Source organism: Vipera berus, assembly GCF_964194415.1.
Source record: "Vipera berus genome assembly, chromosome: 3".
NCBI classification, from domain to species: Eukaryota; Metazoa; Chordata; class Lepidosauria; order Squamata; family Viperidae; genus Vipera; species Vipera berus.
Genome location: NC_138204.1, coordinates 202,407,655 through 202,435,159, shown reverse-complemented (window position 1 = coordinate 202,435,159; position 27,505 = coordinate 202,407,655). Strand labels below are relative to the sequence as shown.

At 39.8% G+C, this 27,505-nt stretch overlaps 1 protein-coding gene across 2 annotated transcripts; it reads right to left on the bottom strand.

Annotated features, from left to right (window-relative positions):
- Positions 1-202: 202 nt before the first annotated feature.
- Positions 203-27,456, bottom strand: MTBP (MDM2 binding protein). Of its 2 annotated transcripts, none has more exons than XM_081324888.1 (22): positions 27,382-27,456; positions 26,115-26,195; positions 25,288-25,361; positions 25,059-25,204; positions 24,669-24,727; positions 23,460-23,604; positions 22,812-22,929; positions 20,738-20,878; positions 18,351-18,445; positions 17,091-17,163; positions 14,501-14,618; positions 13,559-13,732; positions 12,287-12,397; positions 11,631-11,795; positions 10,554-10,647; positions 10,336-10,470; positions 6,340-6,432; positions 3,813-4,079; positions 2,968-3,211; positions 1,426-1,539; positions 798-863; positions 203-401 (listed from the first exon to the last, which is right to left on the bottom strand). In XM_081324888.1, the coding sequence occupies exons 1-22, from the start codon at positions 27,449-27,451 to the stop codon at positions 330-332; spliced, it is 2,655 nt and encodes an 884-aa protein (XP_081181014.1). In that variant the 5' UTR covers positions 27,452-27,456; the 3' UTR covers positions 203-329. The 2 variants fall into 2 exon arrangements, with proteins under 2 accessions (XP_081181014.1, XP_081181015.1); XM_081324889.1 differs by having other exon boundaries at positions 13,559-13,603.
- Positions 27,457-27,505: the final 49 nt, after the last annotated feature.

Genomic DNA, 27,505 nt, shown 5'->3' with positions numbered 1-27,505 from the left:
TTTCCTAGAATTTCATGTGTCCCCCACCTTTAAAACAAATGAAATGCCTGATTTTAAAAAGTACTTGTTAAGCAATACTTAAGTTTATTTAAACAGACTGTTGTCTAATTTAATCAAGCATTCTGCATATTTGAATATAATAAAGAATTTATGTTTACAGAGCTAAGCGACTTTAAAATCATGCAGACAGGAAAGATGGCTTAAGGAATGCTTTTTATTCCAGTAAAAACTTTTTACAACACAAATAACTTCAAGTTTAATTTTATTATCTCAGAGGCATCGTATGGCAGATACTACCAATCTTTAGGCACATCTACCAACAAGGCATTTTAAGTTGTTCTCTGTGCTGCACTTGCATATGTCACTTCTCCTTGTTTTTTTTCTAAAACCCAATCAATGACCTGTAAATAAGCACCAGAAAATGTAATTAAAAATAGAAATACCTGTATACTGTAAAACAAACACTTAAGGCTTATTGCATCCTAAAGTTCAAGAACATATATTAGATGTTGAAATAGTTCTTCCTAATTGGTGGCCTTTCTAAAGGAAAAAAAAACCTTGTAACCCCTAAAATAAGCAATTCTTCTGCTAGGCAATGAACAAGGACTGTGTAGTGCTACTCAGATGCCTCCCACAAATCATCATTAAAGGGATGAGTCAGCCCTCTTTCAGATTCAACCAGCTTGCGGCAGTTTGAGATTAGCTAACCTAATTCATAAAGCCAAACTTTGATAAATGATCGAAGCCAATTCTAAGGAGCAATTACTTGTAACACAGACCAGACAACCGTTACGTACCTGTTGAACATTGCTGTTAGCAGCTTTTTTCATTTCATCCAGAAGACCTCGAGATGTTTTCAAATCCTAAATATGAAATATATTACTTTCAAAATGTACTGGTTTATTAATCAAAACCTTTAAGATTGCAAGGAAGAATAATGTTCTTATCAATAACACTACCTTCTCACATTTTCAATAGTAAATAGCTGTATAGGTGTCTTAATTTAGAAATTCTGCAGACCAACAAGAAAACCCATTTATCATTGTAGTTTAGTCTTGTCAACTAAGTTTCCTTACCTTTTTTTGTTTGCATCAGAATCTTTAGTCTCCTACATTGTTATGTAGTTCAATTCCCAAATGTTTACATCCAACCATAAAGTCATATCAGAAGGGATGTTGTTACATACTTGTGTAAAATCAGGAGTTGCAAACTTAAATATGCAGCAACAGGATATGCACCACATCCAGAGAAAAACTGCCACATTGTGGAATGGTTGCACCCATAGGCAGAAGACTGGTACAAGTAATCCTCGACATACAACCGTAATTATATTTTTATTCTCCCTTTAAGCCATCCATCAAAAACCTATTATTCCACAACTTGATCATCTGGTATTTTGTGCATGGAAAGAGAACATTTGAGTACCTTTAAGTAACACTTGGATATTTCAAATAAACGTTGACTGCATGTTGTGAAGCACTTGTGGTCTCTAGCAATGCCATGCTTCTCAAGAATACTCATCACTACGTCCTTCAGCATCTTGGGAAGAAAAAATAGGTCTATTTTAATTTCAAGAGCCAGTCTCAACAGATCAAAGGCACCAATTACTGTAACCGTTAATATATTCTAGGTTGAAAACTGCAGATCAACCTCTTGAGTTGCCAGCATGCCAGAGAAGGCCTTTTGGTGGTATCGTGATGTCACCAGAAAAATTCCGCTTGGAGAAAGGGGTGACTAGGATTGCTTTGCCTTATGGAGGCTTGCTTCCATTCCCAGCCTTAAAATTAGCCCAATTTCCAACAGGGGGGGGGAGGAATCGCAAATGAAAATTAGCCAGTATAATTTCAGGATACAGGTAATCCATGACTTTACAATCATCCCCTTAGCACTCATTCCAAGTTAAAGTGGCACTGAAAAAAGTGACTTATAAGCGGTCCTTGTACTTAACAACAATCACAACATCCCAAGTCACATGATCAAAATTTGTGCATTGGCAACTGACATGTATTTACAACAGTTGCAGTGTCCCAGAATCACAAGATCACTATTTCTGCAACCTTCCCAGCTGGACTCCAACAAGTAAAGTTAATGGAGGTGGCCAAATTTATTTAATCACACAATTTGTTTAACAACTGTGGTGATTCGCTTACCAACTGTGCAAAAGGTTGTAAAACTGGGCATGATTCATTTAACAATCTCCTTTCTTAGCAATGGAAATTCTGACCCCAATTGAGGTTGAAAGTCAATGACCCATGGATTAGGTTGTTCACCATTATAGTGAACCCTGAATCAGGACTTACAATCAAACACCAATTGATAAAGTATCACTGACAAACATATTTGGGATTTTTGTAAGTTTGCAAACATGCATTTGTTCAATTATATTCACATTCTAAGTGTCATCCTAAAATTGTTTTCAATGCCAAGAAGAAAAACTCTTCTATAAAGTGAGCCTAAGGTAAATTAATTAACAATGTATTGATTCCTTTTCTTGAAGATGAAAACAGATTCACAGGAATATGAATAAAAGATTCATTTTGATCATTCAAGAACATAATTGAGTGGACTTTGTTCACCATCTTTTTGACTTAATTATTTAAAGCTACATCATAGATTAATTTGGCAACTTTTAAGACATGACTGGGGACTTCTGGGAGTTGAAGTCCACATGTGTTAAAGTTGCTAAGTTTGGGAAACACTATGTGACAGTCTTCTGTACATAAATTATTCCTAATTTAGGGAGAAAACATTTTCTCAAGAAGCATTTGAGATTCAAATTTATGAAGTGGTCCTAAATGTTTGCATTCTGTCATGGGGCAGTATCTGCTCTCCATATAGCTCAAGGATTTCCAGGTGAAATTTGCTGGATTTATGATTCAAAAAACCCCATCAAGCTATCACATTGCTTAGGCAAAGCAAAAACAGCTGGAAATGAAAGTATATACATTATCTTGAAACATTCTTTACCCGTGTATGCTTCTGAGATCTTGATTCCTTCCTGGGCTTTGGTGTCTCTGACTCATTACAGTTCTGGCTTGCTGAACTGCTCCTGGAAGTTACTTTGTCCACCCAATTCTGAGAAGATTTGACAACCACGAAGGGCAGAGAGGCTGAAGCCTTCAAGCACTGCTTTGGGACAACTGCTTGGCGACCCCTGCTGATCCTGCTCGCCTGGGACAAGACAGAATCTGTACTTTCAGACTGCAGTAATCTGAAACAAGAGTAATGTACCTTTTAAAAGAAAATGTATTTATGCTGGCTTGGATTTATTTTGAAAATATCACAGTATTGACATCTATCAAAATTATCAGCCTGAAAGCAAAATTAAAATATTATGAGCCATCAAATCACTGTCAACTCTTAGTGGCCACATTAAATAAGATTTTCTCCATGACCAGTTGTCCCCAACCTGGTCTCCAGATGAAGATATACCTATTTTGACATATGACACAAATAACTAAATGGAACCACCCTTGAGCAGGCTACCCTCGGCTAGCATTGTGCAAGATTTTTCGATTTCCTAATAGGGATTAGGAAAATGCCACTTACTTCAATATAAGACATGTTACACTAGGTTATAGCTGAAAAAAAATGATAGGAAAGAAGAAAAACATTGCATAACAGCTACGTTAAGCAGTGGTTAAGAAAGGAAAGAAATGAAATTCAGTCCTAGAATAGAATAGAGCTGGAAGGGACCTTGGAGGTCTTCTAGTCCAGCCCCCTGCTCAAGCAGGAGAACCTATACCGTCTCAGACGGGTGAATGTCCAGTCTCTAATACCTCAGTTCTATTTATTTTTATATAGTGTATTACCTTTTGTTGGAACAAAAGCTCTCTAGATCTTTCGATCTCCGTTTTAGCTTAGATGTCTCCATTTGGAGTTCCCTTTGTGAATGTTCCCCATCAGGGACACTTCCAGGCTCGGACAAAACTGCCGGAGATGGCAGGGGACTCAAGACACAGGGCACAGGGCAAGACTCCTTCGTGCAGGTGGTCTGAGTTTCAAAACGGATAAGCCGAGATTGAAGTTCAGCAAACTCCCCGTCTCTTTCCAAAGATCTTCTGTTGTCAAGGCAGTATCTAATAGTCAACATTAAAAACAGTTTTGGAATCACCAGTATAGCAGAAAGTCTGGGCTTCTGAAATGAAGAAAAACTTTATCCCCTTGTTGCCATATAGGAATATCTTTCTTGTTTCTCTTACTCAAATCCCTGTGGAACATCCTGCCACTGGAGGTGAAATCCACCCCCATTCTTCTAGCCTTCCGGAAGGATCTTAAAACATGGTCCTGCCAGTTGGCCTTAGGCTACAGGTAATTGGTGGAGTGATAGAGAAGATACCATTCTCAATCCATGCAAGCCCTTGTGTGTTTTTTTAGCCTGGATTTAATTTTGGGAATTTTAAATTGTTTTCATATTTTTCATTGTTTTATAGTTATATTTTTACTGCATTGTAAGCCACCCGGAGCCGCTTTGGATAGCAAGATGGGCAGCATATAAATTTAATAATAAACAAATAAATAAAGACAGTAAGTAATTACTATGAACTTTTCTTTTTTTAGAAGGAAGCTAATTGTTTGCTGTGAAACAGAATAAATAAACTCACGGATCATCTATGCATTTCATAACATGTCAAATCTCAGTTCACATTTTAGACAACTGTAAAAAAATCATTTTTACTTTGAAATAGTAATTTTCTGCTAGCCATAAAGAGTAGGTAGAATAGGATCTGGATCTCAAGCTGAAATCTATGAAGCTAAGCAGATAAACTTTGGACTAGCCATGGTCTTACAGGACTCTCAATCATGAAGTGATTCCAATTCAATAACCTTCATTCTTTAATGTTTAAAAGAGCTGTGTTGGCACAGTGGTTAGTGCAGTATTGCAGACTAACTCTGCTCATTGCCAGGAGTTCGATCCTGACCAACATAAGTTTGACTCAGCCTTCCATCCTTCGGTAAAATGATGACCCAGATTGTTGGGGGCAAGATGCTGACTCTGTAACACTCGTAAAGAAGTGATATATGAAGTCTATATGAAGTGATATACAGTATAAGTCTAAGTGCTATTGCTAAAAGAAGGCAAATATACAAAGCTTCCAATGAGTCAATGCACTTCCTACTGTGGATGGCACCATTTATTTGCTTAAAACAGTTTCATATTGCCCTTCCATTCTCACCTGCATTTCTGAGCAGTTGAACCACCATAAATAATACAAACAAAAAGATCAATACAATCAAATATATTGGCAATCTGTATGAGTCGATCCCTCTGCTACCTGACCAGAGATTCAAGCCCTTGAATTTGGATAAAATCATATGTGTACCTAAAAAAGACTGAGTCATAAAAATAAACTGTCATTTCCCATACTGGCTGAGCATGCTGGGGGTGGTTGTCTCCAAAGGCCAACATACCTGAAGGCAAAATGATGAGGCTAAAGGGAAAGAAACCTATTCAAGGAACTAAATACAAAATGGAGATAGAATCCCAGTTCCAAAAATAAAAGCATGCTTTTGAATTCTTCATGTTCTGTTTCACTATCTATTTGTCAGAAAAGGGTTGGAAACTTGACAACAAAGCTGAAACTATAATATATAATTAAGTTTTGTTGTCAAGTTTTAAGGATGGTACAGTGGTTAGAATGCAATGTTGCAGGCAAACTCTGCCCACAGCAGAGTTCGATACACACACACACACACACACACAGAGAGAGAGAGAGAGAGAGAGAGAGAGACGCCTGTATGAAATACAGATATCTCTATGACGCTGTGACACCGGAGCGTAAATAAACCAAAATCAATATGAAAAGGCACCCTATTTTTAAAGTCCACAATAAATGCCTATGTTTTCCTTTTTCCTCCTCTTTTAACTCCCTTTCCTTGACTCTCCTGAGAAAGGAGAGCAACTTTAAAACATCCAGCTACCAAAGCAGTTGCTCTAAAACATTCCAAAGTGTTTGGAGGGGGGAAGAAAACATTTGATTTGAGGGCGAGCCTCTTTATGCCTCTTGATGTTTGGTTTAGAAGTTTAAGAAGAGTAAGGGACCTGCCAGGTTGCTTTTTCCCACTTCTCTTTTGACATTAAAAAGCATTAAATTCAAATAAACAAGGTTAATTGCTCTACTTTCAACTGAAAACATTGTCAGAACATATTTGGTATTTGCCTTTATAAAAGCGTGCATTCAAATCAAGACATTACTTTTTGATTTCAAGCATTAAATATCCAAATGTGAAAAGAACTGGTAGATATTGTTATATTAAGGTTTAAATATTTTCTAAAACTTGATTTGTGCTGAGTGAGAAGGCTGAGAAAACAATTCACAGTATTCTGAGGGAACTTACTCAAGACCATGATAATGGCAGCCAGCAGCTTTTTCAAACGGTAAAGCTCTCAATTTTCGAGGTGTCAGTTCAGGTGTCAAAAAAGCACTGTCACTACAAAAAGTAATAATAATAGAGAATTCACCTGAAATTAAAGTTATTGCTTCTTTATAGGCAAAAAAATACATTTTAACAATAGGAATGGGAACAGTTTCATTAGCAGCATACTTTGAAAACTCATCTGATTTGCTGTCTGCTTATATTAATGTGTATTTCTCTCATTTATATACCATCAGAATCCAATGACTCCTGGAAGGTTTACAACCATAAAAATATATAGAAGCCAGGAGGCTGTGAGTTCTAGTCCTGCCTCAGTTATGAAAGCCAGCTGGGTGATCTTGGGACAAGTATTCTCTCTCAGCCCAACTCACCTCACAGGGTTGTAGTGGGGAAAATAGGAGGAAGGAATATTATGCTTTCATTTCCTTGAGCCATTTATAAAAATAATAAAGGCAGGATATAAACATATAAAGATGAAAAATACAATAAAAATAAAATGGCCGTGGTAATTACAAGAATCAAACACAATGCTCCAATATAAGCAAACACAGCCTTGAAAGACCCTTTGCAAGAACTCCATTTTGACCACATAGAGCCTCGAGGGGAAGCTTAGGGCATGACATCTCACGCCAAGTTGACATCCTATGATGGAGGCCTCCAAAGCACCCTCACCTGACAAATTGGTTGGGTTCGATCTCTGAGCTTTGCGATTTGGCTGCAAATGCTTCATCTCCATTTGGGGGGACATGTTCAGTGTGCTTTGAATTGTGCTCGTCTGTCAGAGCACTGGCCTTTAAATTGGTGTGGGTGTTGTTTGACTAGATGTTTCTTAGTCATGGTTGGTTTCGGGTTGTTTGATTGGCTGGTTGTTGTTGCTGGGCCATGGCCCTTGGTGTTTAAATATTGTCTGTGGTGTTTGTTCATTGTTTCGGCTTGTTTGTTTGGATGACTGTTGTTGTTGAGATGTGGTCTGCTTTCTTGTGGGGGGTTGTGATTTTTGCTGTGGTGGGGTGCCTGTTTGTTCGTTTTAAATGCTGCCTTCGGGATTGTGGTTGAAGTAGTTCCTTCACTCTCAGCAGTTGGTAGAACAAACAAGCACCCCACCACAGCAAAAATCACAATCCCCGCACAAGAAAGCAGACCATGTCCTGACAACAGCCAGCAAAAACAACCCAAAATCAGACCCGAAACCAGACCATGACTCAGAGGCAACCAAATGAACAAACACCATTTGCATTACACAGACAATACTTAAACATCAAGGACCATGGCCCAGCAACAACAACCAGCCAATCAAACAGCCCGAAACCAGACCATGACTCAGAAACATCCAGACAACACCCACACCAATTTACATCACACAAAAAGGTAAAGGCCAGTGCTCTGACAGTGGAGCACAATTCAAAGCGCACTGAACGTGTCCCGCCCCCAATGAAGAGGAAACGTTTGCAGCCAAATCGCCAAACTCGGAGATCAAACTTACAGCCCAACTACCAACCGGAGCTACTAATATTCAAACAAATTGGTCCTACTTTGGGGAGAAGGTCCTGTAAGTACTCAGCAGGCAAATGTTTAGGCTTTGAAGCAAAACAACACTGAATTGTACCCAGAAGCTTACTGGGAACCAAAGCAACATCTGCACCTTAACTGTGATATGGCTATATCCAGACAACGTCCAAATTTGTTTTTAAAAACCTAATTTGACCAACAACCGTGGATGACAGTCCCAAATACTAAACAAGGGCTAACATTGTTTAGGGTTGGTGGCAATCTGTTCGCCGGGCTTGCTGTTTAGCTTCCAAACATTTTGTCACAAGGCTAGGTAACATCTTCAGCGGGACTTCGGTTGAAGCGTCTTGGTTCAGTTCTTCTTCGCTTTTATTGATTTCATGTGGTGATGTGGCCGGTGGGTCATGTGACTGGCTGCTCATGCCATGAGACTGATTGGTGATGCTGTGTGAAGGTTACCAAGTGAAGAGGTGGTCAGTGCCATGGTTGGTTGGTTGGTCGCTCAATTAATATGGCTCCTTATGAGTTCGTAGGCTGGCTCCAAATCAATACATTTGTTGATGGATCCGTTGGTAGAATACCAGATTTTGATGAATTTGTGTGCCTGAAGTGTGCTGACATGGCCAATGATTTTTGTTCAAGATGCTTCAACCAAAGTCCCGCTGAGGATGTCACCTAGCCTGGTGACAAAATGTTCTAAACAGCAAGCCCGGAGAACAGACCACCCCCCAACGTCTACCACCCTAGCTACAAATATTTTCTATTATTTCTAACATTGTTTACTTTCCAAAATTGGTCAAAGTTGATTAACTGCTGTCACTTTTTGAACTAATCTGGTTCTAATCTCCCGCCCCGTGATGATTTCAGTAATAATGACAAGGGCTCCACAATCACACAGTGCTAGCTGTGAAATAAGGTAAGTGACATACTGTAGATGTAATTATTAGATTTTTATCCCTTAATTGCTTTATGTCTTTACTACTGTATAAATACTCATATGGATAACTCAAGGCAGCAAATATGCCTTCCTCCTTCCTATTTAATCATCATCATAATCATAATAGTAAAGTTGGAAGGGACCTTGGAGGTCATCCAGTCCAACCCCCTGCTCAGGCAGGAAACCCTATACCATTTCGGACAAATGGCTATCTGGTCTCTTCTTAAAAACTTCCAGTGTTGGAGCACCCACAATTTCTGGAGGCAAATTGTTCCCCTGATTAATTGTTCTGACTGTCAGGAAATTTCTCCTCAGTTCTAGGTTGCTTCTCTCCTTGATTAGTTTCCATCCGTTGCTTCTTGTGATGCCTGTGGACGCTTTGGAGAATAGCTCGACTCCCTCTATTTTGATGTTGTACTTCACTATTACGCTGTTGTACTCCTGAACCCAATTCCTTGTGAAATTTCTAAGTCATCTAGAAATTCTAGATTTCATACATTACTAATTCTATATAGCTCTCCATTAGAATAGTAACATAAAATGCCCAATCATCAAATATACATTCTATCTGTAGAATCAAGTAGCAGAATTCTGTTTGTCTTGGTATTTTGATGCTTTCTAAAAGTACAGTTTATACATATGCTATCACTGGTTAATCAAAACAGGATAACTTGGCTGACATTCCAAAAACGGCATTCATTACCCATTCACAAAAAAGATCTGGCTTCAATTAGACAGTATGAATGACATCCTCCCCCTCAATTTTCTAGATTAGTTCCTAAAAGTAATTATACTTTATCATAATGTAAATTTTCAAACTATGATTAGCTTTAATCCTGTGAGCAGATGGCCTGAAATTCTGTTGTCAATGTGAGAGGAAACACTATTAGTTGTGAACAATAACATGACAAGGAACCTGTGGGAAGGAGGGAGGGAGGAAAGGAGGAAGGAAGGAAGGAAGGAAGGAAGGAAGGAAGGAAGGAAGGAAGGAAGGAAGGAAGGAAGGAAGGAAGGAAGGAAAGAAGGAAGGAAGGAAGGAAGGAAGGGCCCTCATTTCCAGTGCTCCAAATCAGGTTTAAGAATTCTCTGAAGGAATCCCGTTAACAGTTTTCATTATAATCTCATCAAGCTTATACCCATATTTTAGTGTGGGTTCAAAGGTTTCTGTTATAATGCAGGATAAAACAAAGCTCATTTTAATACTTCATTCTGAAAATCTCAGCAAGGGTACTGCTGCTATGTCCTTCTGAGCACACAGAAAATTGGAGTTTGCAGGTGACTCTCGGACTTCAAATATGGGTATTATAACCAGTGTCTATTAAATTATTAGAGGTGCTTCACGAGACCACACTGTTGGAAAATTGTGAATTTGCAACATCAGTATCGACGTGTGAACGCTCCCAGCAGAATTTACGTTCCAACAGAATAACTAGAATTTGTAGCTACTTAAGATTCTCAACTGAGTCAACTGCATGTGCGGTTGCATCTTCAAGAGGAGGGTTTTACTCCACCTTTTTGGAATGTGTAAGGGCTGCAGATCTCCAACTGGCAATCCTTCTGCAGTGAAGTATTTAAGCATCTCTCTAGCATCAAGTAACGCTGAGTCCTTCTGGCCATTTTTATGGCCCAACAGCTGTTCAGAAACTCTACGAGGAAAATAAAATCCATGAGCGGAAAGCTACATTCACATGACAGCTACACGCTCATAGGCGTAAATGTTTAATGTTACCTTGTTCTTTGCTTAATCTTTTCAGAATTTTCCAAGTTCTGTAGAACATTTCTTTCAGGCCACTTCAAAGGATTCGAGTCTTTTAGCTTTGGTTCTGAGAAGGGTTGGGACAGTGGGTGAGAGGAAGGGCAAGAAGACAAGGCAAGCATTATATCCACTGCAAAATCTATGGACTTTTGTCTTCCATTTTAATTCCAACACAGCTAACAATGTGCTAGCTTCCCAGTTGGTGTATTTAGACGTTTTGTGGACCAAAATTGGAAAATTTCTATCCAGCTTCAATAAAATAATGTACAACTCTCTTACTTTTGGCAACAATTTAAGTTCCTATTGTCAACATACTATAACAGCAAGTATTATTAGCTTCAATTATACTTTGTGATGGCAACAAAAATGAACAGTGAAACATATAAGACAATTCTAAAGAGACCAAAGTCTTGCCCTGTGCCCGTCATTTTTCTTACAATCTTCCTTCTCACAATCGTGGTCAGGAATACAGTCCTCGACATACAACCACAACTGAGCCCCAAAGTTCTGTTGTTAAGTGAGTTTTGCCCCATTTTATGACCTTTCTTGCCATAGTTGTTAAGTGAATCATTGCAGTCAATTAGTTAGTAACCAGGTTTTTAAGTGAATCTAGCTTCCCCATTGATTTTGCTTGGCAGAGGATGCAAAAGGGGATCCCACATGACTCTGGAACACAGCAACCGTCCTAAGTATGAACCAGTTGCCAAGCATCCGAATTTTGGCACACATGGGTCATGGGGATGCTGCAAAGGTCATAACTGTGAAAACCGTCACTTTTTTCAGTGCCATTATAACCTCAAATGGTCATTAAATGAACTATTCTAAGTCGAGGACCACCGGTACCAGTGATCTTATCCACTAATACCTTAACCATATTACCTGCTACCAAAAAGGTGCCCTCCCAAGTCCTCCATTAATCAATCTCGAAGTTCAAACACCTCCCATTTCTCTACAACATTCTGCATTATGAATACTCATTTACTAAAACAATGTAACATAGGCAAAGTATTGATCCTAATCATTCTAATTAAGTGACAAAATGACACCTACCATAAATTGCTGCTTCATCTCTAGTTTTAATATTTGCTCCTGGACAAATAGTACTTGGATGGCTAACCTTCCATAATTCAAAAAAACGTTCCCTGGTATAGGCAAATAGATTTTTCAGTTCATTCTTTAAAGCTACAGGTAGGTGCCCAGCAAATGTTTGTCTCTCTGCAAAACAGAAAACAAACAAAACAAAAAAAAATTAGGGATCACTGATATGCTGTTATTAACCCAGGATGTATAATCATGCTAATTCACTAAACTAAATTACTGCATCCTGCTGTTATCAAAAAAATAGGGCAATGAATATAATCCCTTTATAAGCTCATGGAGAAATGCTTCTGCAATTTGCTACACATACACACAAACACGTCATTTAAGCAGGCATTCATAAAACGTTTTTTCAAGGTATACTCTCTTTTTCCAGTTTTCCTGATTTACTGAATGAGTTTAGAAGAGCCAAGCAAACATTACAGATTGGAAAATGGAAGGCATCACTCAAGAATTCTCAAAGTGAATTGACTGGGACTGCCATAGCCCCTAAAATAAGAAAGCCCATTCTTATTTTCAAAAGGGTATCCTCTACATTAGGATACCCTGACTGGTATGTTTTTGTTGTTTTCTATCCATTATTCTGTGGCAAGTGTACCATTACTTACTCAGGCAGTGATTCAAAATCAGTGTTTGGAACTGAGCCAGTTTCTTCTCTCTTTGTAAAATCTCTTCTCCATAAAAATGCGGGAAAACTTTGAGAAACTCTTCAAAGAAAACTGTGTTGATAGAGAAGGGGTGATTTTTTTTAAAAAAACGATCAAATTGCATCAAATGCTAAAATTGAGCCAAATAAATGACTCGAGAGAGAGCAAATACTGGACTATAAATCAAGGAAATCAAATTCAAGGTAATCTCTAGTCATAGAACGTCATTGGGTGTCTTTGTACATGGCAGAATGTACCATGTACATTTTCTTGAGAAGCAGGATATAAATAGTCCTCAGCTTACAACTAGTCAATTAGCAGCAGTTATGACAGACCCAAATGCTACTTATTTGTAGCATTTGTTTCCATGTTCTGACATCAGGCTGTACCCTCCCCTCAGCAACTGACCTGCAATTACAGCTGTTTGCAGCATCCCACGGTCACATGACCATGATTTAAGTCGGTTTTGCTGGAAACCAACATTTACTTCTGGTTTCTCATAAAACCCAGTCTGATGGCTTTACTTAATGTCTTACAACCATAACAGCCAGGTTCAATTAAGGCCAAGGACTATCTGTATTATGCTTTGTGTGGAAACTGGATTCGTTAACTCAAAAGTATCTGTGGCTTTAAAAAGGCAATTTTGGCAATTGTAATAGCTATAATTCAGTGGTATAGCACATATTTTGCATGTACACGGGGCTGGAAAAAGTCCTTGAGATCTTGGACAGCCAATGCTAATTGGTATCAATAGTATCAAGCTAGATGGACCTACAGTCTTATGTTTTCAAAGCAAGCAGGCAAGTGTGTTTTCTTTATACAAATTGTAAACAAACTAAAAAGGGGAGGTGGTCTGGAATAAAACTCTGACAATGTCTAGTAAACCCTTGGTGAAGACCCAGGGTGAAGACTAACATTCTTGGAGAACAAAGTGAAGGAACAAATCTAACCAATGACCAGACAGTCCAGTCAATAGTGCATCAAGATCTTTCTTAATGTCAAATAAGACTCTGGTAACAGAGTTGTACTCGCATTTTGATATTTGGTTAAAGAAGATAATAGATATGGCTATTCATGACCAATGCATTTAATTCATAGATCTGATTAGTTTTCTGAAGACTAATTTCAAATAATTACCATTTTACAAAAAAGGATGTATTCCACTTATAACTTTTCCCTCCTGGAATGAAAATTACATATTTGTGCCTCTTAGTTCAACCACAAAAGGTATACCTGCTTCTATTTCTTCTTTTGCTGTCATCAGCTTTCCTATAGTTTCTGCAAGAGTGACAGAACCATTGATCTGATTGGCCGAATAGATTATTGTTGCTTTACATCCTCCATGGCCATTGCCTTGTACCAAGAAATAATAATTGCAAGTTTCTCCTTTAAGTTCAACTTCTGGAACTAAAGAGAAATACATCTTAACATTTACAACAATTAAAAGTGTTCTGTTTGTAAAAAAGGTAAAGGTAAAGGTTCCCCCGCACATGCGTGCTAGTCGTTTCCGACTCTAGGGGCCGGTGCTCATCTCCGTTTCAAAGCCGAAGAGCCAGCGCTTGTCCGAGGACGTCTCCGTGGTCATGTGGCCGGCATGACTAGACGCCAAAGGCGCACGGAACGCTGTTACCTTCCCACCGGAGTGGTCCCTATTTTTCTACTTGCATTTTTACGTGCTTTCGAACTGCTAGGTTGGCAGAAGCTGGGACGAGTAACAGGCGCTCACTCTGTTACGCGGCACTCGGGATTCGACCCGCCAAACTGCCGACCTTCTGATCGACAAGCTCAGCGTCCTAACCCACTGAGCCACCGCGTCCCTCTTCTGTTTGTAAACACATACCAAAAACCTAGATGAAATCAGCATGAATGCTAGACTTCAAGTAGCTAGGATTCCTGATTTCAGTAGTAAGTTATCTAAAGCTCAAGCTACATATTGTTTTTTTTTAAAAAAAAACATTTCTTTACAGTTAGCATCACTCTTTTCCAACCTTAGAGAAAGCAGAGACCCAAGCTTTACAACTTTTCTGCTGACCATACTAGAAGTCAAAGTAGAGGAGGTCAGTCAATGTCTTTCTTAATCACAGTTTTCTGTACCACCCAAGCATTCTTTATCTTTTATCAATTTGGTGAAATGGGGGAAACAGCATATTGTGGAAACAATACAACTTTACTTACCGCTGAGACCTTTGTGCTTTTCAGCTATGCATTCCTTCCATTTTTTTGTACTTAGCTGGCTGGGCACAGGATTCAACATACGGCTTATACTGCAAGGCAAGGCAAATAAAGCTCCCACCTGCAGATTAAGCACATATAAACTGGATTACAAATAAATCTTCTCGGATACTGATATATATAAAATGTCTCGTGCATAAGCAGAGGGAGACAGATGACTGATTAAGAAATACAGTAAAGAGACAGACAGGCAGATTAGATACAGACAGACAGACAGACAGACATGTCTATGGAGTTTCTCAGTCATCCATATCCGCTTGCGCTATTCAGGTGACCCTCTCAGGGCACAGATAAACCTCCAAATGGCCTCAACCACTCTCAGAAAGAGTGCTAACTGTTGTGACTCAGGGCCAGCCGGTGGGTCCGGCAGCCGGCTCAGATGTATCGGATGACTCAGATGAGGGGGAGGAGGAGGGTGTGGAAGACGAACCGGCTGATGATGGCTTGGAGGCTTCGCAGAGCCCTCAGCCGGGGCCCTCTTCTCAGCTGCGTGAGCCCGATAGTGCGGAGGATGATGACCCACAGCTGGCCCTGTTCAAGGACGCCCGACGCAGGAGGCAGTCGAGCAGGAACAAACAAAGAAAGGCTGTGGGACTCCTCGGGAGGAGGCACAGGGAGACCACGCCCTGAACTCTAAATAAAAGGAGTGTTTGGGGAGGGGCTGGTTGCTGAAAGCAACCCTTCCGCTTGAGGATTCAAGTTCCTGTGTTTCTTGTTCTGTTGTTTTGCTTGTGAATTAAACTTGGCAGACGCTTTGCAGCCTCAGACGCTCTCCAGTCTCTACTGCTTGAACAGGGGTTTGCCTTATTACAAGGCCGGTAGTTGGCTGGTTCAGAACACTAACGATCAGATGACTGCAAGGAATATACTGTATTTTCTGGCGTATAAGACTACTTTTTAACCCATGAAAATCTTCTCAAAAGTCAGGGGTCGTCTTATACGCCGGGTGCTGAAAATTTAGGGACAGGGCTGGCTGGAAAACCTGGAGCAGATCTCCCATTTAGTCTGCGCAGGGAAAGCAGGACCAATTGGAGAAGAAGCTGCAGTCTGTGATTTTTTACAGGGTTTATAGGGTTTCCTGCCTTAGCAGGGAGTTGGACTAGATGACCTCCAAGGTCCCCTCCAACTCATTATTATTATTATTATTATTATTATTATTATTATTATTATTATTATTATTATTATTATATTATTAAATCCACTTGCACTGTTTTATGTTTACATGTTTGATGACAAACAGCCTTATGTTTATAAGTGACAGTTTTCCTACTAAGCACCTGCATGTCATAAGCATTTGAATTAAAATTACCATATTAAAATCAAATCTGATGTTTTTTAATTTTTATTTAGTGTGCGTTGGAAGAGGGGTAGTCTTATACGGCGAGTATAGCCCAAACCCTATAATTTAACAGGAAATGTAGGGGGTCGTCTTATACGCCCAGTCGTCTTATACGCCGGAAAATACGGTAAATCTTCCCCTTCTCCACCCTTCGGTCAGGATGGAAGAAGCTTCTCGGATGAGAAGCGAAACGTCTTCAAGGAAAAAACAAAGTCCAGTTGCCTTTTGAAAAGCACCTTTGTGACAGAGACCAACCAGGCTCCTCTAGAGCTAACACTGCATCAGATGATGTCAGCCCCACTAGACAGACCACATCAGGCAACCAATGCCATACAAAGACTAGAACTCTACTTTATTGAGGTAGGCTCAATAACAAGATCTTCCAAGGCTAATTTTTATTTACCGGTATTATTTATTTTATTTTATTAATGGGACTTATATCCCGCCCTATCTCCCGAAGGACTCAGGGCGGCTAACAACAACAAAAATTAAAGGTCTCTGTACAGTAAATTAAAATTAAAAATTGAAATAATTTTGCTATATATCTTCCCCCAGTAAATCAGGGAGTTCTTTTCCCAAGCTGTTTCCAAATATACTGCTCAAAAAAATAAAGGGAACACAAGATAAGACATCCTACTATTAAATACAGTACATTGTGTTGTTTAAGTGTTCCCTTTATTTTTTTGAGCAGTATATTATCTTGTTTCTCTGGAGGGTTTCAGCCTCTTTTGCTTAGTACGTGGTTCTTGCATGTGTTCAGAAAGATCATCTTCCTTACTCTCCACAGCTACCTTTAGTCAGGACACGAAAATGATGTCCTCAGGAACTGTAACCAAGAAAGATGCGTACTCTAACTCTACATTCCTTCACATCCTAATTTGTTAAGGTAGGAAGGGTGTTAACTTGAAGCCTATAGCTGAACACTATCAATATCTCAGTTGATAGTATTGATCCGACCAAATCAGAAGGCAGTTGCTGGGATTCAAGATCAAAATCCTTGTGGGAAAGAAGTGATTATCCTTCTAAGAGACTCCAAAACAACTATTGTTAAACTGATTGTTTTAATTTAAGTCAATATAGTCAGCCGTCAGATTCACGCTAGAAGCAAGAGTTCTTTCAGGGAATACATGTAAATTACTTTTAACTAACTTTCATTCTGCCAAAAGTGAATTTTAATAAAAAGCCATCATCTACCTTTCCATGTAGAGAAGAAAGCTGATCCCACAATAGTAGAGACTTCTTCTCGGCATCGGTTCTAGCCAAAGTCCTAGACGAAGTTTAAGAATCATGCCCTCACAGCTACAAAGTGCAAAAGTCAATACAGGTAGTCCTCAACTTATGATCACAATTAAGCCCAAAATTTCTGTCGCTAAGTGAGGCATATTTTAAGTGAGTTTTGCCCCATCTTGCTGTTAAGTGAATTACTGCAGTCGTTAAGTTAGTAACAAGGTTGTTAAGTGAATCTGGCTTCCCCATTGACTTTGCTTGTCAGAAAGTCGCAAAAAGGGATGACACGACACCGGACACTACAATTGTCATAAATGAGAGTCAATTGTCAAGCACGTGACCATGGGGATGCTGCAACGCTCATGAAGTGTGAAAAATGCTTGTAAGTTACTTTTTTCAGTGCCGTTGTAACTTCGATTACTTATATACAAATATAGAACAATAACCCTCAATACTGGTGAGATGATTACATAGTCTAAGAGTATTCCTGGGTGTTGCAGAATGTAACAAACAGGACCAATAAGAAACATTTTTTCCAATCCAAGGCTATATGGAAACTAATCAAGAAGAAAACCAACCTAGTACTAAGGAGAAATTTCCTGATAATTAGAAAATTAATTAGTGGAACAATTTGCCTGCAAAAGTTGTGGGTGCTCCATCACTGGAGGTTTATAAGAAGAGATTGGACAGCCATTTGGATTGAAATGGTATAGGGCAGGGGTAGGCAACCTCGGCTCTTTTATGACTCATGGACTTCAACTCCCAGAATTCCTGAGTCAGCTATGCTGAGTCAGGAATTCTGGGAGTTGAAGTCCATGAGTCATAAAAGAGCCGAGGTTGCCTACCCCTGGTATAGCGTCTCCTGCTTGAGCAAGGGCTTGGACTAGAAGACCTCCAAGGTCCCTCCCAACTTTGATATTCTGTTATTCTATATTACTATTCGACTTTGACAAGGTCCAGGACTGTACAGTGCTATGTACTTTGAGAATGAACCCACTGCATTCAGTGGAAGTGTCTTCCACATTGATAGAATGAATGATTGCCTCTGTAAAACCTAAAGCAATGCTAGCAATAGTTGTACCATTCATTAAAACTGTCATTCCTGACAGTGCATATTTACGAGAGTAGTTTACTTGCTCTAAAGATTTCCTGTTTCTGACATTCCCAGTCTCCAGGGACATAAAAACTCCTAAATCAAACCAAATGACATCTGCTATAAAAGGATACAGCTCAAACTGGAGATTTGACACTAAGCATGCAGGCAGGTGAGTCAACAGCACCATCTGTACAAATTTTAAAGCAGGACCGTAATAATGGAACACCTGAAAGAAAATTAAAAGGTGATTTGGATGGTGTATTCCAGCACACACTATCAAAACTTGTTTTGGGGGAAAAATAAGAAATTCTGCAGATAGGACCTTTCTATTTTTCCATTCCTTGTACACCTCCAAAAATTTCAAAGTTGAGAGATTCAGCAAAGGTGATGTCTGCCACAACGAAGCAAAATTGATAATGATCAAAAAAATAAACAATGTAAATTGGGTTTAATTGGAAAAACAGAGTCCATTCCTTATTTGTCCTAGCAAGCAAACTCTATGAGAAAGTAGCAATATTGACCTGAATCACAAAAGAATGCAAATGACCAGCTGTCTGCAAGGAGTATAAATCCTTCCATTACCCACCATCCAGTCAGAACTGAAGAAGCTTCTTGGATGAGAAGCAAAACTTCTTCAAAGAAAAACAAGAAAGTCCAGTTGCCTCGTGAAAAAGTACACCCTTGAGACTGACCTGAATTATTTCAACAGTTGATCCTTTTTTAAACTTTTCTTTTTGTTAGGTTACCTTATTCTTAGATTCTATATTTTTAGGGCAGCCAACCTAGCTATTTTCCTTGCATGTCCCAGTGTGCATTTATGGTGACATGGAGCGTATAGGGTCTCCTGTTTGAGAAAGGAGTTGGACTAGCCCTAAATGGCATGGGTCCGGGTTATTTACGGGAGCACCTTTTGCCGGCGTTAACTTCCCATCGCCCTGTGCGCTCCCACAGAGAGGGCCTCCTCAGGGTGCCGTCGGTCAGGGAATGTCGACTGACGGCCCCCAGGGGGAGAGCATTCTCTGTGGGCGCGCCTGCCCTCTGGAATCAGCTTCCGGTTGAGCTCCGGATGGCTCCCGACCTTCGCTCTTTCCGCCGCGACCTGAAGACTTGGCTATTTGAACTTGCCGGCCTGGACTGGGATTTTAGATTTTAAATTTTAAAAACTTTAAATTTTAGTATGTGTTTATTGTTTAGGGCTATTTGATTTAATCTCATTTTAATTTTTATACATTATGTGTTGTTTATAGTGTTTTAATTGCCCTGTACACCGCCCCGAGTCCTTCGGAGAGGGGCGGTGTATAAATCCAAATAAATTAATAAATAAAATAAATAGAAGGCAATAAATGCACAATGAAAAACAAGCATTAAGGGATAAACTAACTTGCTTTCTCTTTCTCTTTCTCTTTCTCTCTCTCTTTCCTTCCTTCCTTCCTTCCTTCCTTCCTTCCTTCCTTCCTTCCTTCCTTCCTTCCTTCCTTCCTTCCTTTCACTGGATATCAAAGATGAGGCTTCAGGAGAGAAATGGTCTCACCACCAGGTCTCAGAAATAGGCTAGGATGTCCCAAAGGTGCATTTTCAAAAGGCAACTGGACTTGTTAATGAAGACGTTAACCATCAGATCACTGCAAAGAATATAAATCCTTCCATCCTCCACCATTCAGTCAGAACTGGAGAAGCTTCTTGAATGAGAAGTGAAACTTCTTCAAGGAAAAAAAAAGTCCAGATGCCTTTTGAAAAAGCACCTTTGGGACAAGCATGACCTGGAAGATTGAGAATCTCCATAGATATTAGGCTAAGATGCAATTGCAGAGAAGGGGACCAATTGCTCCCAGCTACGTTCTGCACAAGGCAAAAGAAAAATGCTTTAATTTCCCTGGCAGACAGAAACATCTGTCATCTGAAGCCGACAAGCCAGAAATTCCACATTCCTGATAATAAAATTTTGAGCACCTTCCTTTCATTTAAAACCTCATGTGGTCATATCAAACAGTCTATCGGTTACTATGTGTTCAAACTCAGTTTTCTTAAAATGAAATCTGATATGTGTTTTGCCCTGATTATCCTAGTAAAAAACCAAAGAGAATTACAGATTATTCCATCTATATTGAGTCTATACTAAGACAGTTTTCCACAAGTTTTAAGTGTGCATATATATATCCTTAAAAACCTCAGGAAATGCAAAATTTGTTACTTAAATTTGAGTTGAGATTCTCTTCTTTTTTTCTTGAATTGTAGTTACTCCTGGAGAACAACGGAACTAGATTTCCAAAACAGGGTAATGACACTGGGAAATACATTTTTGATTTCCAAAATCACTATGCCTCTACATATATGCATTTTATTTACTTAACCATAAAAAGCTAGATTTTAAAATGTTTTCTTTTTTCTGGATGAATATGGTTTTTCAAGTTTTTTTTAAAAAAGTAATATTCTATTTTATGGCACAGTTGGGCCTAGATTTATCCATTTTCTAAAATGCTAAGAACTGCAAATCAGACAGACCAAATGCATTAATTACCTCTGGAGAACGAATACTGCTATACTTTGACTTTTTATTTTCATCAGCAGCAGAGAAAGTATTTGAGCAGAAGTGGCTGAATGGCCTTCCAGATGCAGTGCCTTTTATACAGAAGTCTGGAAATGTAATTTCAGGTCCAAACTGGAAAAAAAAGGAAAGTATAACTATAAAGCTCTTAAGTATTACCTACCTCCACCCCCACCCCCTATTTTTAAGATTTCTTGGCTATTATATAACATGAGACATTAAAATGCAGCCAGTGGAATTTATTTATTTATTTATTTATTTATTTATTAGTTTTTATAAACCGCCCTTCTCCCGAGGGACTCGGGGCGGTGTACAGAGGAAGGAAGGTATACAGACCGAACAATAAAATAATAAGAAACACTAATAACACAAACTGGGACCCCAATTAACGTTATCATGCCAGGCCAGCCTGCTGGAATAGGAAAGTTTTTAAGTCGCGACGGAAGGTACGGAGGTCAGGGGCCATCCGGATTTCGGTTGGTAAGGTGTTCCAGAGGGCTGGCGCACCCACTGAGAATGCTCTCCCCCTGGGGGCCATTAGCCGACATTCCTTGAGCGGTGGCACCCTGAGGAGGCCCTCTCTGTGGGAGCGCACAGGACGGTGGGGTGCTGACATCGGCAGAAGGTGCTCCCGTAGGTAGTCCGGACCCATGCCATGTAGGGCTTTGAATGTCATTGTTAGCACCTTGAACTTCACACGGAAGGCAACCGGAAGCCAGTGCAGCGCACGGAGGAGAGGTGTGATATGGGAGTATCGGGAGGCTCCCAAGAGTGTCCGTGCCGCCGCACTTTGCACCAGTTGAAGCTTCCGAGTGGATCTCAAGGGCAGCCCCATGTAGAGAGCGTTACAATAGTCTAGGCGAGATGTCACAAGGGCATGGGTGACTGTACGTAAGGAATCCAGGTCCAGATAAGGCCGTAGTTGGCGAACTAGCCGAACCCGGGAGAAGGCCCCCTTGGTCACAGCTCCAATGTGGTCTTCCAGGGAGAGCTGCGAGTCTAGGACACCCAGGTTGCGGGCCCTATCAACAGGGGGAAGTAACTTGTCCCCAATGTTAAGCAGTGGGACGTTCTGAATCTCCTGGCTTGCCGGTACGTACAGCCATTCAGTCTTGTCCGGGTTCAGTTGAAGCCTGTTTCTCCCCATCCATTCCCGGACCGCTTTCAGGCAGCGGGACATCACGTCTAGGGCATCACTGATATTGTTAGGAGTTGAGATAAAAAGCTGGGTGTCATCAGCATACTGATGGTACCCTACTCCAAAACTGCGAATGATCTCACCCAGCGGTTTCATGTAGATGTTGAACAGGAGAGGCGAGATGACCGACCCCTGGGTCCAAAAATGCGTATTTAAAATATAAGCTACATTTTTAAAGTTAGCCCAATCATTTTGTTCTGTAGGTTCTCAAGTACATTGACCCCCAATAATGTCTCATATCCCCCCAGATGATAGAACACGGCCTTCTAATACTATTTCCTTTTTCTTTTGTGCACAATATTCTGAGCTCACCATATATTTTTTTTAACTCTTCCTTTCACTCTTTCCAGCCTTTCATCCATGTTGAAATAGACAGAATAGCTCGATAGCGCAATGGATGGCATATAAATTTAATAAATAACTTTCTCAGATCTGCAAACTGTGCTGGATAGAACAAGTAATTCATATTATAGAATTATTCCATTCATGAAAGGGGTTCTTATCCAGTGCAGTTATTTATTGAGCCTCTTCAATCTTAATGAGCCTTTTGCTGACAGAAAGTGATCTTTATTTCAACCTCTGGAGTTTTTAAGTTGTCCCAAGCAGGAGTGAGAAGATAAAAAAAAAGGCTTCTCTCAAAGGTGTAGTCCCATGACTGAAGCTCATGCTCCTGGCAAAGGTTTCTTCAGCTAGAACCCAAGCCTAAGCTTAGAGCAACATGGAGTTCTCTAATACCCCGCATTCAATAAAAATAACAGGTAGATAAAATATGTCCACATATAAATCCAGTGTGCATTTTTCAGCCACTTAATATGCCCTTATTCTTCCAAGAAAATTTCATACCAATACCTTTTGTTCCCATATTTGAATCTTTCCTCTCCACAATTCCCTTGAATCAATGCTGTCTTTTAAGTTTTCAGGAGCTAATATATCAGCAGAAAGATATTCTGCAAATTTTTGCCAAGTACTGTAAGAAGAAAGCAGGTATAAGTTGTGCACATTTCGCTTTGCCACTTTCAAGGTTAATGTGTCATACAACTTTTAGGACACCAAATATGATATCTACAGTATTACAAAAATCAGCTATGGAATGTCATTTGTCATTTTGTAAAGTATTTGGATCTTACTCATATCATTATCTATTTTACCCTGTTAGATTTGTATCTCACTTTCCTTTAAGACAGCATGCCCCTTCTCAATGTAAGGTAAATTGGGCTGGGTGATTGGCAAAGAGATGGATAACTAGCCCAAAGTTGTCCTGTGAATTTCAACAGCTTAGGACACCAAAATGTGGCTATGTGATTGTGTGGTGCTGAGTGGTGGGAGCTATCATAACTTTGAATCTGAAATGTAAGTATTTTTCTTGAGGTCCACCATAACTTCAAACAGTCCCTAGGCGACTGGTCATTAAGGATTACATGTGCTATCCTAAAATGACACCAGTAACCCTCCTTTTCTCAATTATCTTATCTGAAGAATTTAAATGCCACTACTCACGTGTTGCTTTTGTTTGCTACAATAGTGATCTTTGCTGCATGCCATTCCCTTAGGTGTTTTAGAGCACCAATGACAGGTAAACAGTCTTTTAACTGAGGGGCCTCTGCTTCTGAAGACTGGAGAATAACATCAACCATTGCTTTTCCTGCAGAAGCAAATGTCATAGGAATAAAAGAAGTCATGACATTTCAGTCTTTGCTTTTTTATAGGAGCAGGAAACTGAACACTGAACATTGGACTCTGTTTTTCAACCCCGTCAGATTGAATTGGCCAGGCAGATGCGATGGAAAATGCAATAGGTGCTCCCTCAACCAGGCCTTATACATGTAAGGCTTTATAACTAATAAGAAGCACTTGAATCATATCCAGAAGCCAACTTGCAATCAGGACAGTTCCCAAGTAGAGGTGTTTACCAAAGCATACTTTTCAATGCCCAGGCTGCTTGTTCTGGATCAGAAGCTTCCAGGTCAAGGGCAGCTCCATAATTCAACAACCGATACACATAGAGCCAATCTGGCATAGTGACTAAGGTGCCGGACTAGAAACTGGAAGGCTGAGTTCTAGTCCTCCCTTAGGCTCAGAAGCTGGCTGGGTGACTTTGGACCAGTCCCTCACTTTCAGCGCAACCCACCTCGCAGAGTTGTGGCTGTGAAGAGCATAGAAGTAGAGCATGAGGTGTATATATACTGCATGAGGTATACAAAATCACATAAGCAAAATCAATAGAAGAGAATATTTGTACCTCAGGGCTGAATGGCAGGATCATTGGTACGCTCTGAGCTTGGTTGTTTTCTTGCAGGCGTTTCGTTACCAAACTAGGTAACATCATCAGTGCTTAGGACGTAGCTAAGGTAATATAGTCTGGTAATGAAACGTCTGCAAGAAAACCACCAAGTTCAGAGAACACCAAGAATCCCAGAGACAAAATCCTTTCCTTTACTGCTAATTACATTGTCGCCTTTGGTATGGGGTGTGTTTTATTCCTTCATTTTGTTTTAAGCAAAACTGCATGCTATTAAATAATTTTTCCTAGCAAGGGGATCCTCCCAGATTTTTGCTTTATAATTTATAATTGTCTGTAAGGTGTCCCTGTGTGCTAAGCTATGTACCAGAGCATTATTATAAGCAGAAGACAGACTAACTGCCTCAAAGGTGCTTTGAGAAGCAAAATGATTTTGTCACAAAGATACTTTGTTTCTATGGCATTACCAGGAGCAGGAAGTTTATCTGCTAAAAGATGTATGCTCTCCGCAGATTCTTCATATAGACTGAAATATAAGAATGAAAAATATTAAAAAAATATTCTCATTCAAGAATAATGAGAATAATTATCCAATACAAGTATCAAAATTATGAAGCGCTGTATTTAAATATGGAAAAAGAGAAAAAATGATTTACTTCAGAAGAATTGCATGCCATCAAAGTTTTGGTTAATGAATTTATCAGCGTCAACAATTTCTTGCTAAATCAGCTATTCTACTGCCACTCCAAGTAAGAATTCTTACTTTCCCCTATATATTCAAAGACCATTCCAAAGTTCACAAACTGCACTCGCAGATATATTTCTAACATGTTACTATACAAAATAGATGAACTTACTCAGTGAGTGATCCTGATTCCCAACTATTATCTTCTTCCTCAACATTTTGATCAGCAAGATATTCTTTAATATTTCTTCGAATAGAGCTCTTACTTTGTTCTATCTCTTCATCAAAACTGATGTCCTCCCAGTCGATACTGCAAAACTATTCAATTTAAAGAAAATTCTATAAGGGTTGAAAAAACTGGAACTAATGTTTGGGGTAATTATACATGTCCAGTGTCTCACCTGGGAAAACCCACATATTGACTGAACTGCAAAATACCATTCTTTCACATATGGAATCCCAGTAAGAGAACATGCTAAAAGGAGAAGTAATATACACATTAGAATGAATTTTAGAAAGTTTAAAATGCAGGCCTCATTTTCTTCAGGAAAACATTCTGCATGACATGCCATGATTCCAATAGCTCTTAAGAATTAAAATAGCATACAAGGAAATAAAGCAATCCTTTCTCTAGAAAGGTAAAACCAATACAGTGGTAGCAAAGCCAATGTGCTATTTTGAATAAATGCAGTAATTAACTGTGCTTTCTTTCCTCCCCATCACTCACAAAAAAGTTAGCTGGTTGTTTTTCTGTCAGTGTTTGATTTTTTTTAAAAAAAACACATTGTATATGACAAATACATTTGCCTGCATTGTAGGGAGAAAGCTAGTGGTTTTATTTATTAAGCTATTTATGATGGAAGGTACTCCAGATTTCCATGAGGGAGGGGGGTAAATTCCAGAGGAGCTAGTGATAGTTTGGGTGGGAGAAAAGGGGTGAAGACAGCTCCTCCCTAATAGTTCTCAGAGTATATGCTTTAGGCAAGTTTGCTTTAGTTTGGCAAGATGGATGTCAGGCTCCAAAAACCAAGAAAGACACTTTGTGATTCTTCCGAGCATATTTCTTTATTGTTCCTCTCCTTTGCCCTCTATAGCAAACGATGAGATATTTCAGCAAGTTCAAAAGCAGCAAAGTTTGCAGGCACTGACTCCTTCTATGTCCTCAGCAGTTTGAGTTCACCCACTGTGCTAGGCAAAATGTAGCTTGCTGTAGAAGAGCTTTGCTTACCTGGGAAAGTTTCAAATGTGGCCTTTTGAGAGGGATTGCAATTTATTTCTAGCAAGTTATAAATATTTTCAGCTGTCAAACCTGGAAAACATAATTGAGTTTATTGGAAAAAAATCACGAAAACAAAGCTGCACAGTCTATTTATCCAAGTACAAAATCTCAGTTTACAAACTCCACTGGCAACTCTAGCAAATAGGTAAAAATAAATTAGTTTAAAGCTTGGTGTTTTTTTGCATCTGGGTTTGTGTAGAATCTGGGTTTGAGTCCAAGATCTTGGGTGTTTCTGAGAAACCCTGCTGGCAATCCTGCTCAACGGTGTACGCATCCCACTGTCGAGACTACTGTCTTGGAGAACAAAGTACATAAAATAAGTTTGTCAGGACTTAGCTCTCCCTACAAGATAGATGGGGCTACATTACTTTAACCTGAGTCTGCTTTGGGTTAAAAGAAACATTAGCTGACTAAGTCAATAAACTTTTTAAATAGACTTCCTTAAAACAACCCTCTCCTCCTCCCCCCTCCCCCCCATCACACACCCCATGACCTAGTTCACTATGAAGTAGGAACAGGACTAGTGGTTTAAACAGGAGAAAAAGCCAAGTAGGGAAAAAAGAACCAGATCTCTTTAACTATCAAATAATTAATCCTGCCAACATTTTTTTTTGGGGGGGGGATTTCAAGTTCCATAGGCAGCACAAATCTTTATTCCAAACATCCCTTCATAGTTACCCACTGGTACTTGCAATACAGAAGTACCCAAGGGTACATTAAAAAAAAAATATCTCTCCGCTCAGTGAAAGATTATACACTTATTTTTCCAGTTTTCTGGTTGGAGGGGGGATAACCTGCCTTTCTAGGTTATCCTGCAATAACCCAAGACATCTAGGAAGGCAGCCTAGTGCAGGGGTAGGCAACCTCGGCTCTTTTATGACTCATGGACGTCAACTCCCAGAATTCCTGAGTCAGCATAGCCTGGCCTAGTGGAAAGGCTCTCATAAACAGACAGCAGATTCCTAGGAATTGAAGAGGGAAAGGACAGAGGCTGCCCTACCAATCCCACAGGCCCGGCTAGGTAGCAGCACTAATCCATCCTCTCCAAAAAAAAACACAAAAAAAAACCCAAGCTATCGGATGGGAGACCACCAGGAGATGCCAGTATAGGCAGAGAAAGCAAATCTCCCAAGAGGTCAAAGTTATCGTGTCTTTGATAAGAGTGAAGGAGGGAGCCATCCGGCCTCAGCGCAAGACCTTTCCCTCGAAACGGCACCTGAAAGGCTTCCAGGACCGGTCTGGCCGCGCCGGAGTCGCCAGCTGAGGAAGAGCAGATAGCGGTCCATGGCTGTCGCCGCCGACGCCGGTTAAACCTCCCGCGCCGCCCCTGCGAGACTTCC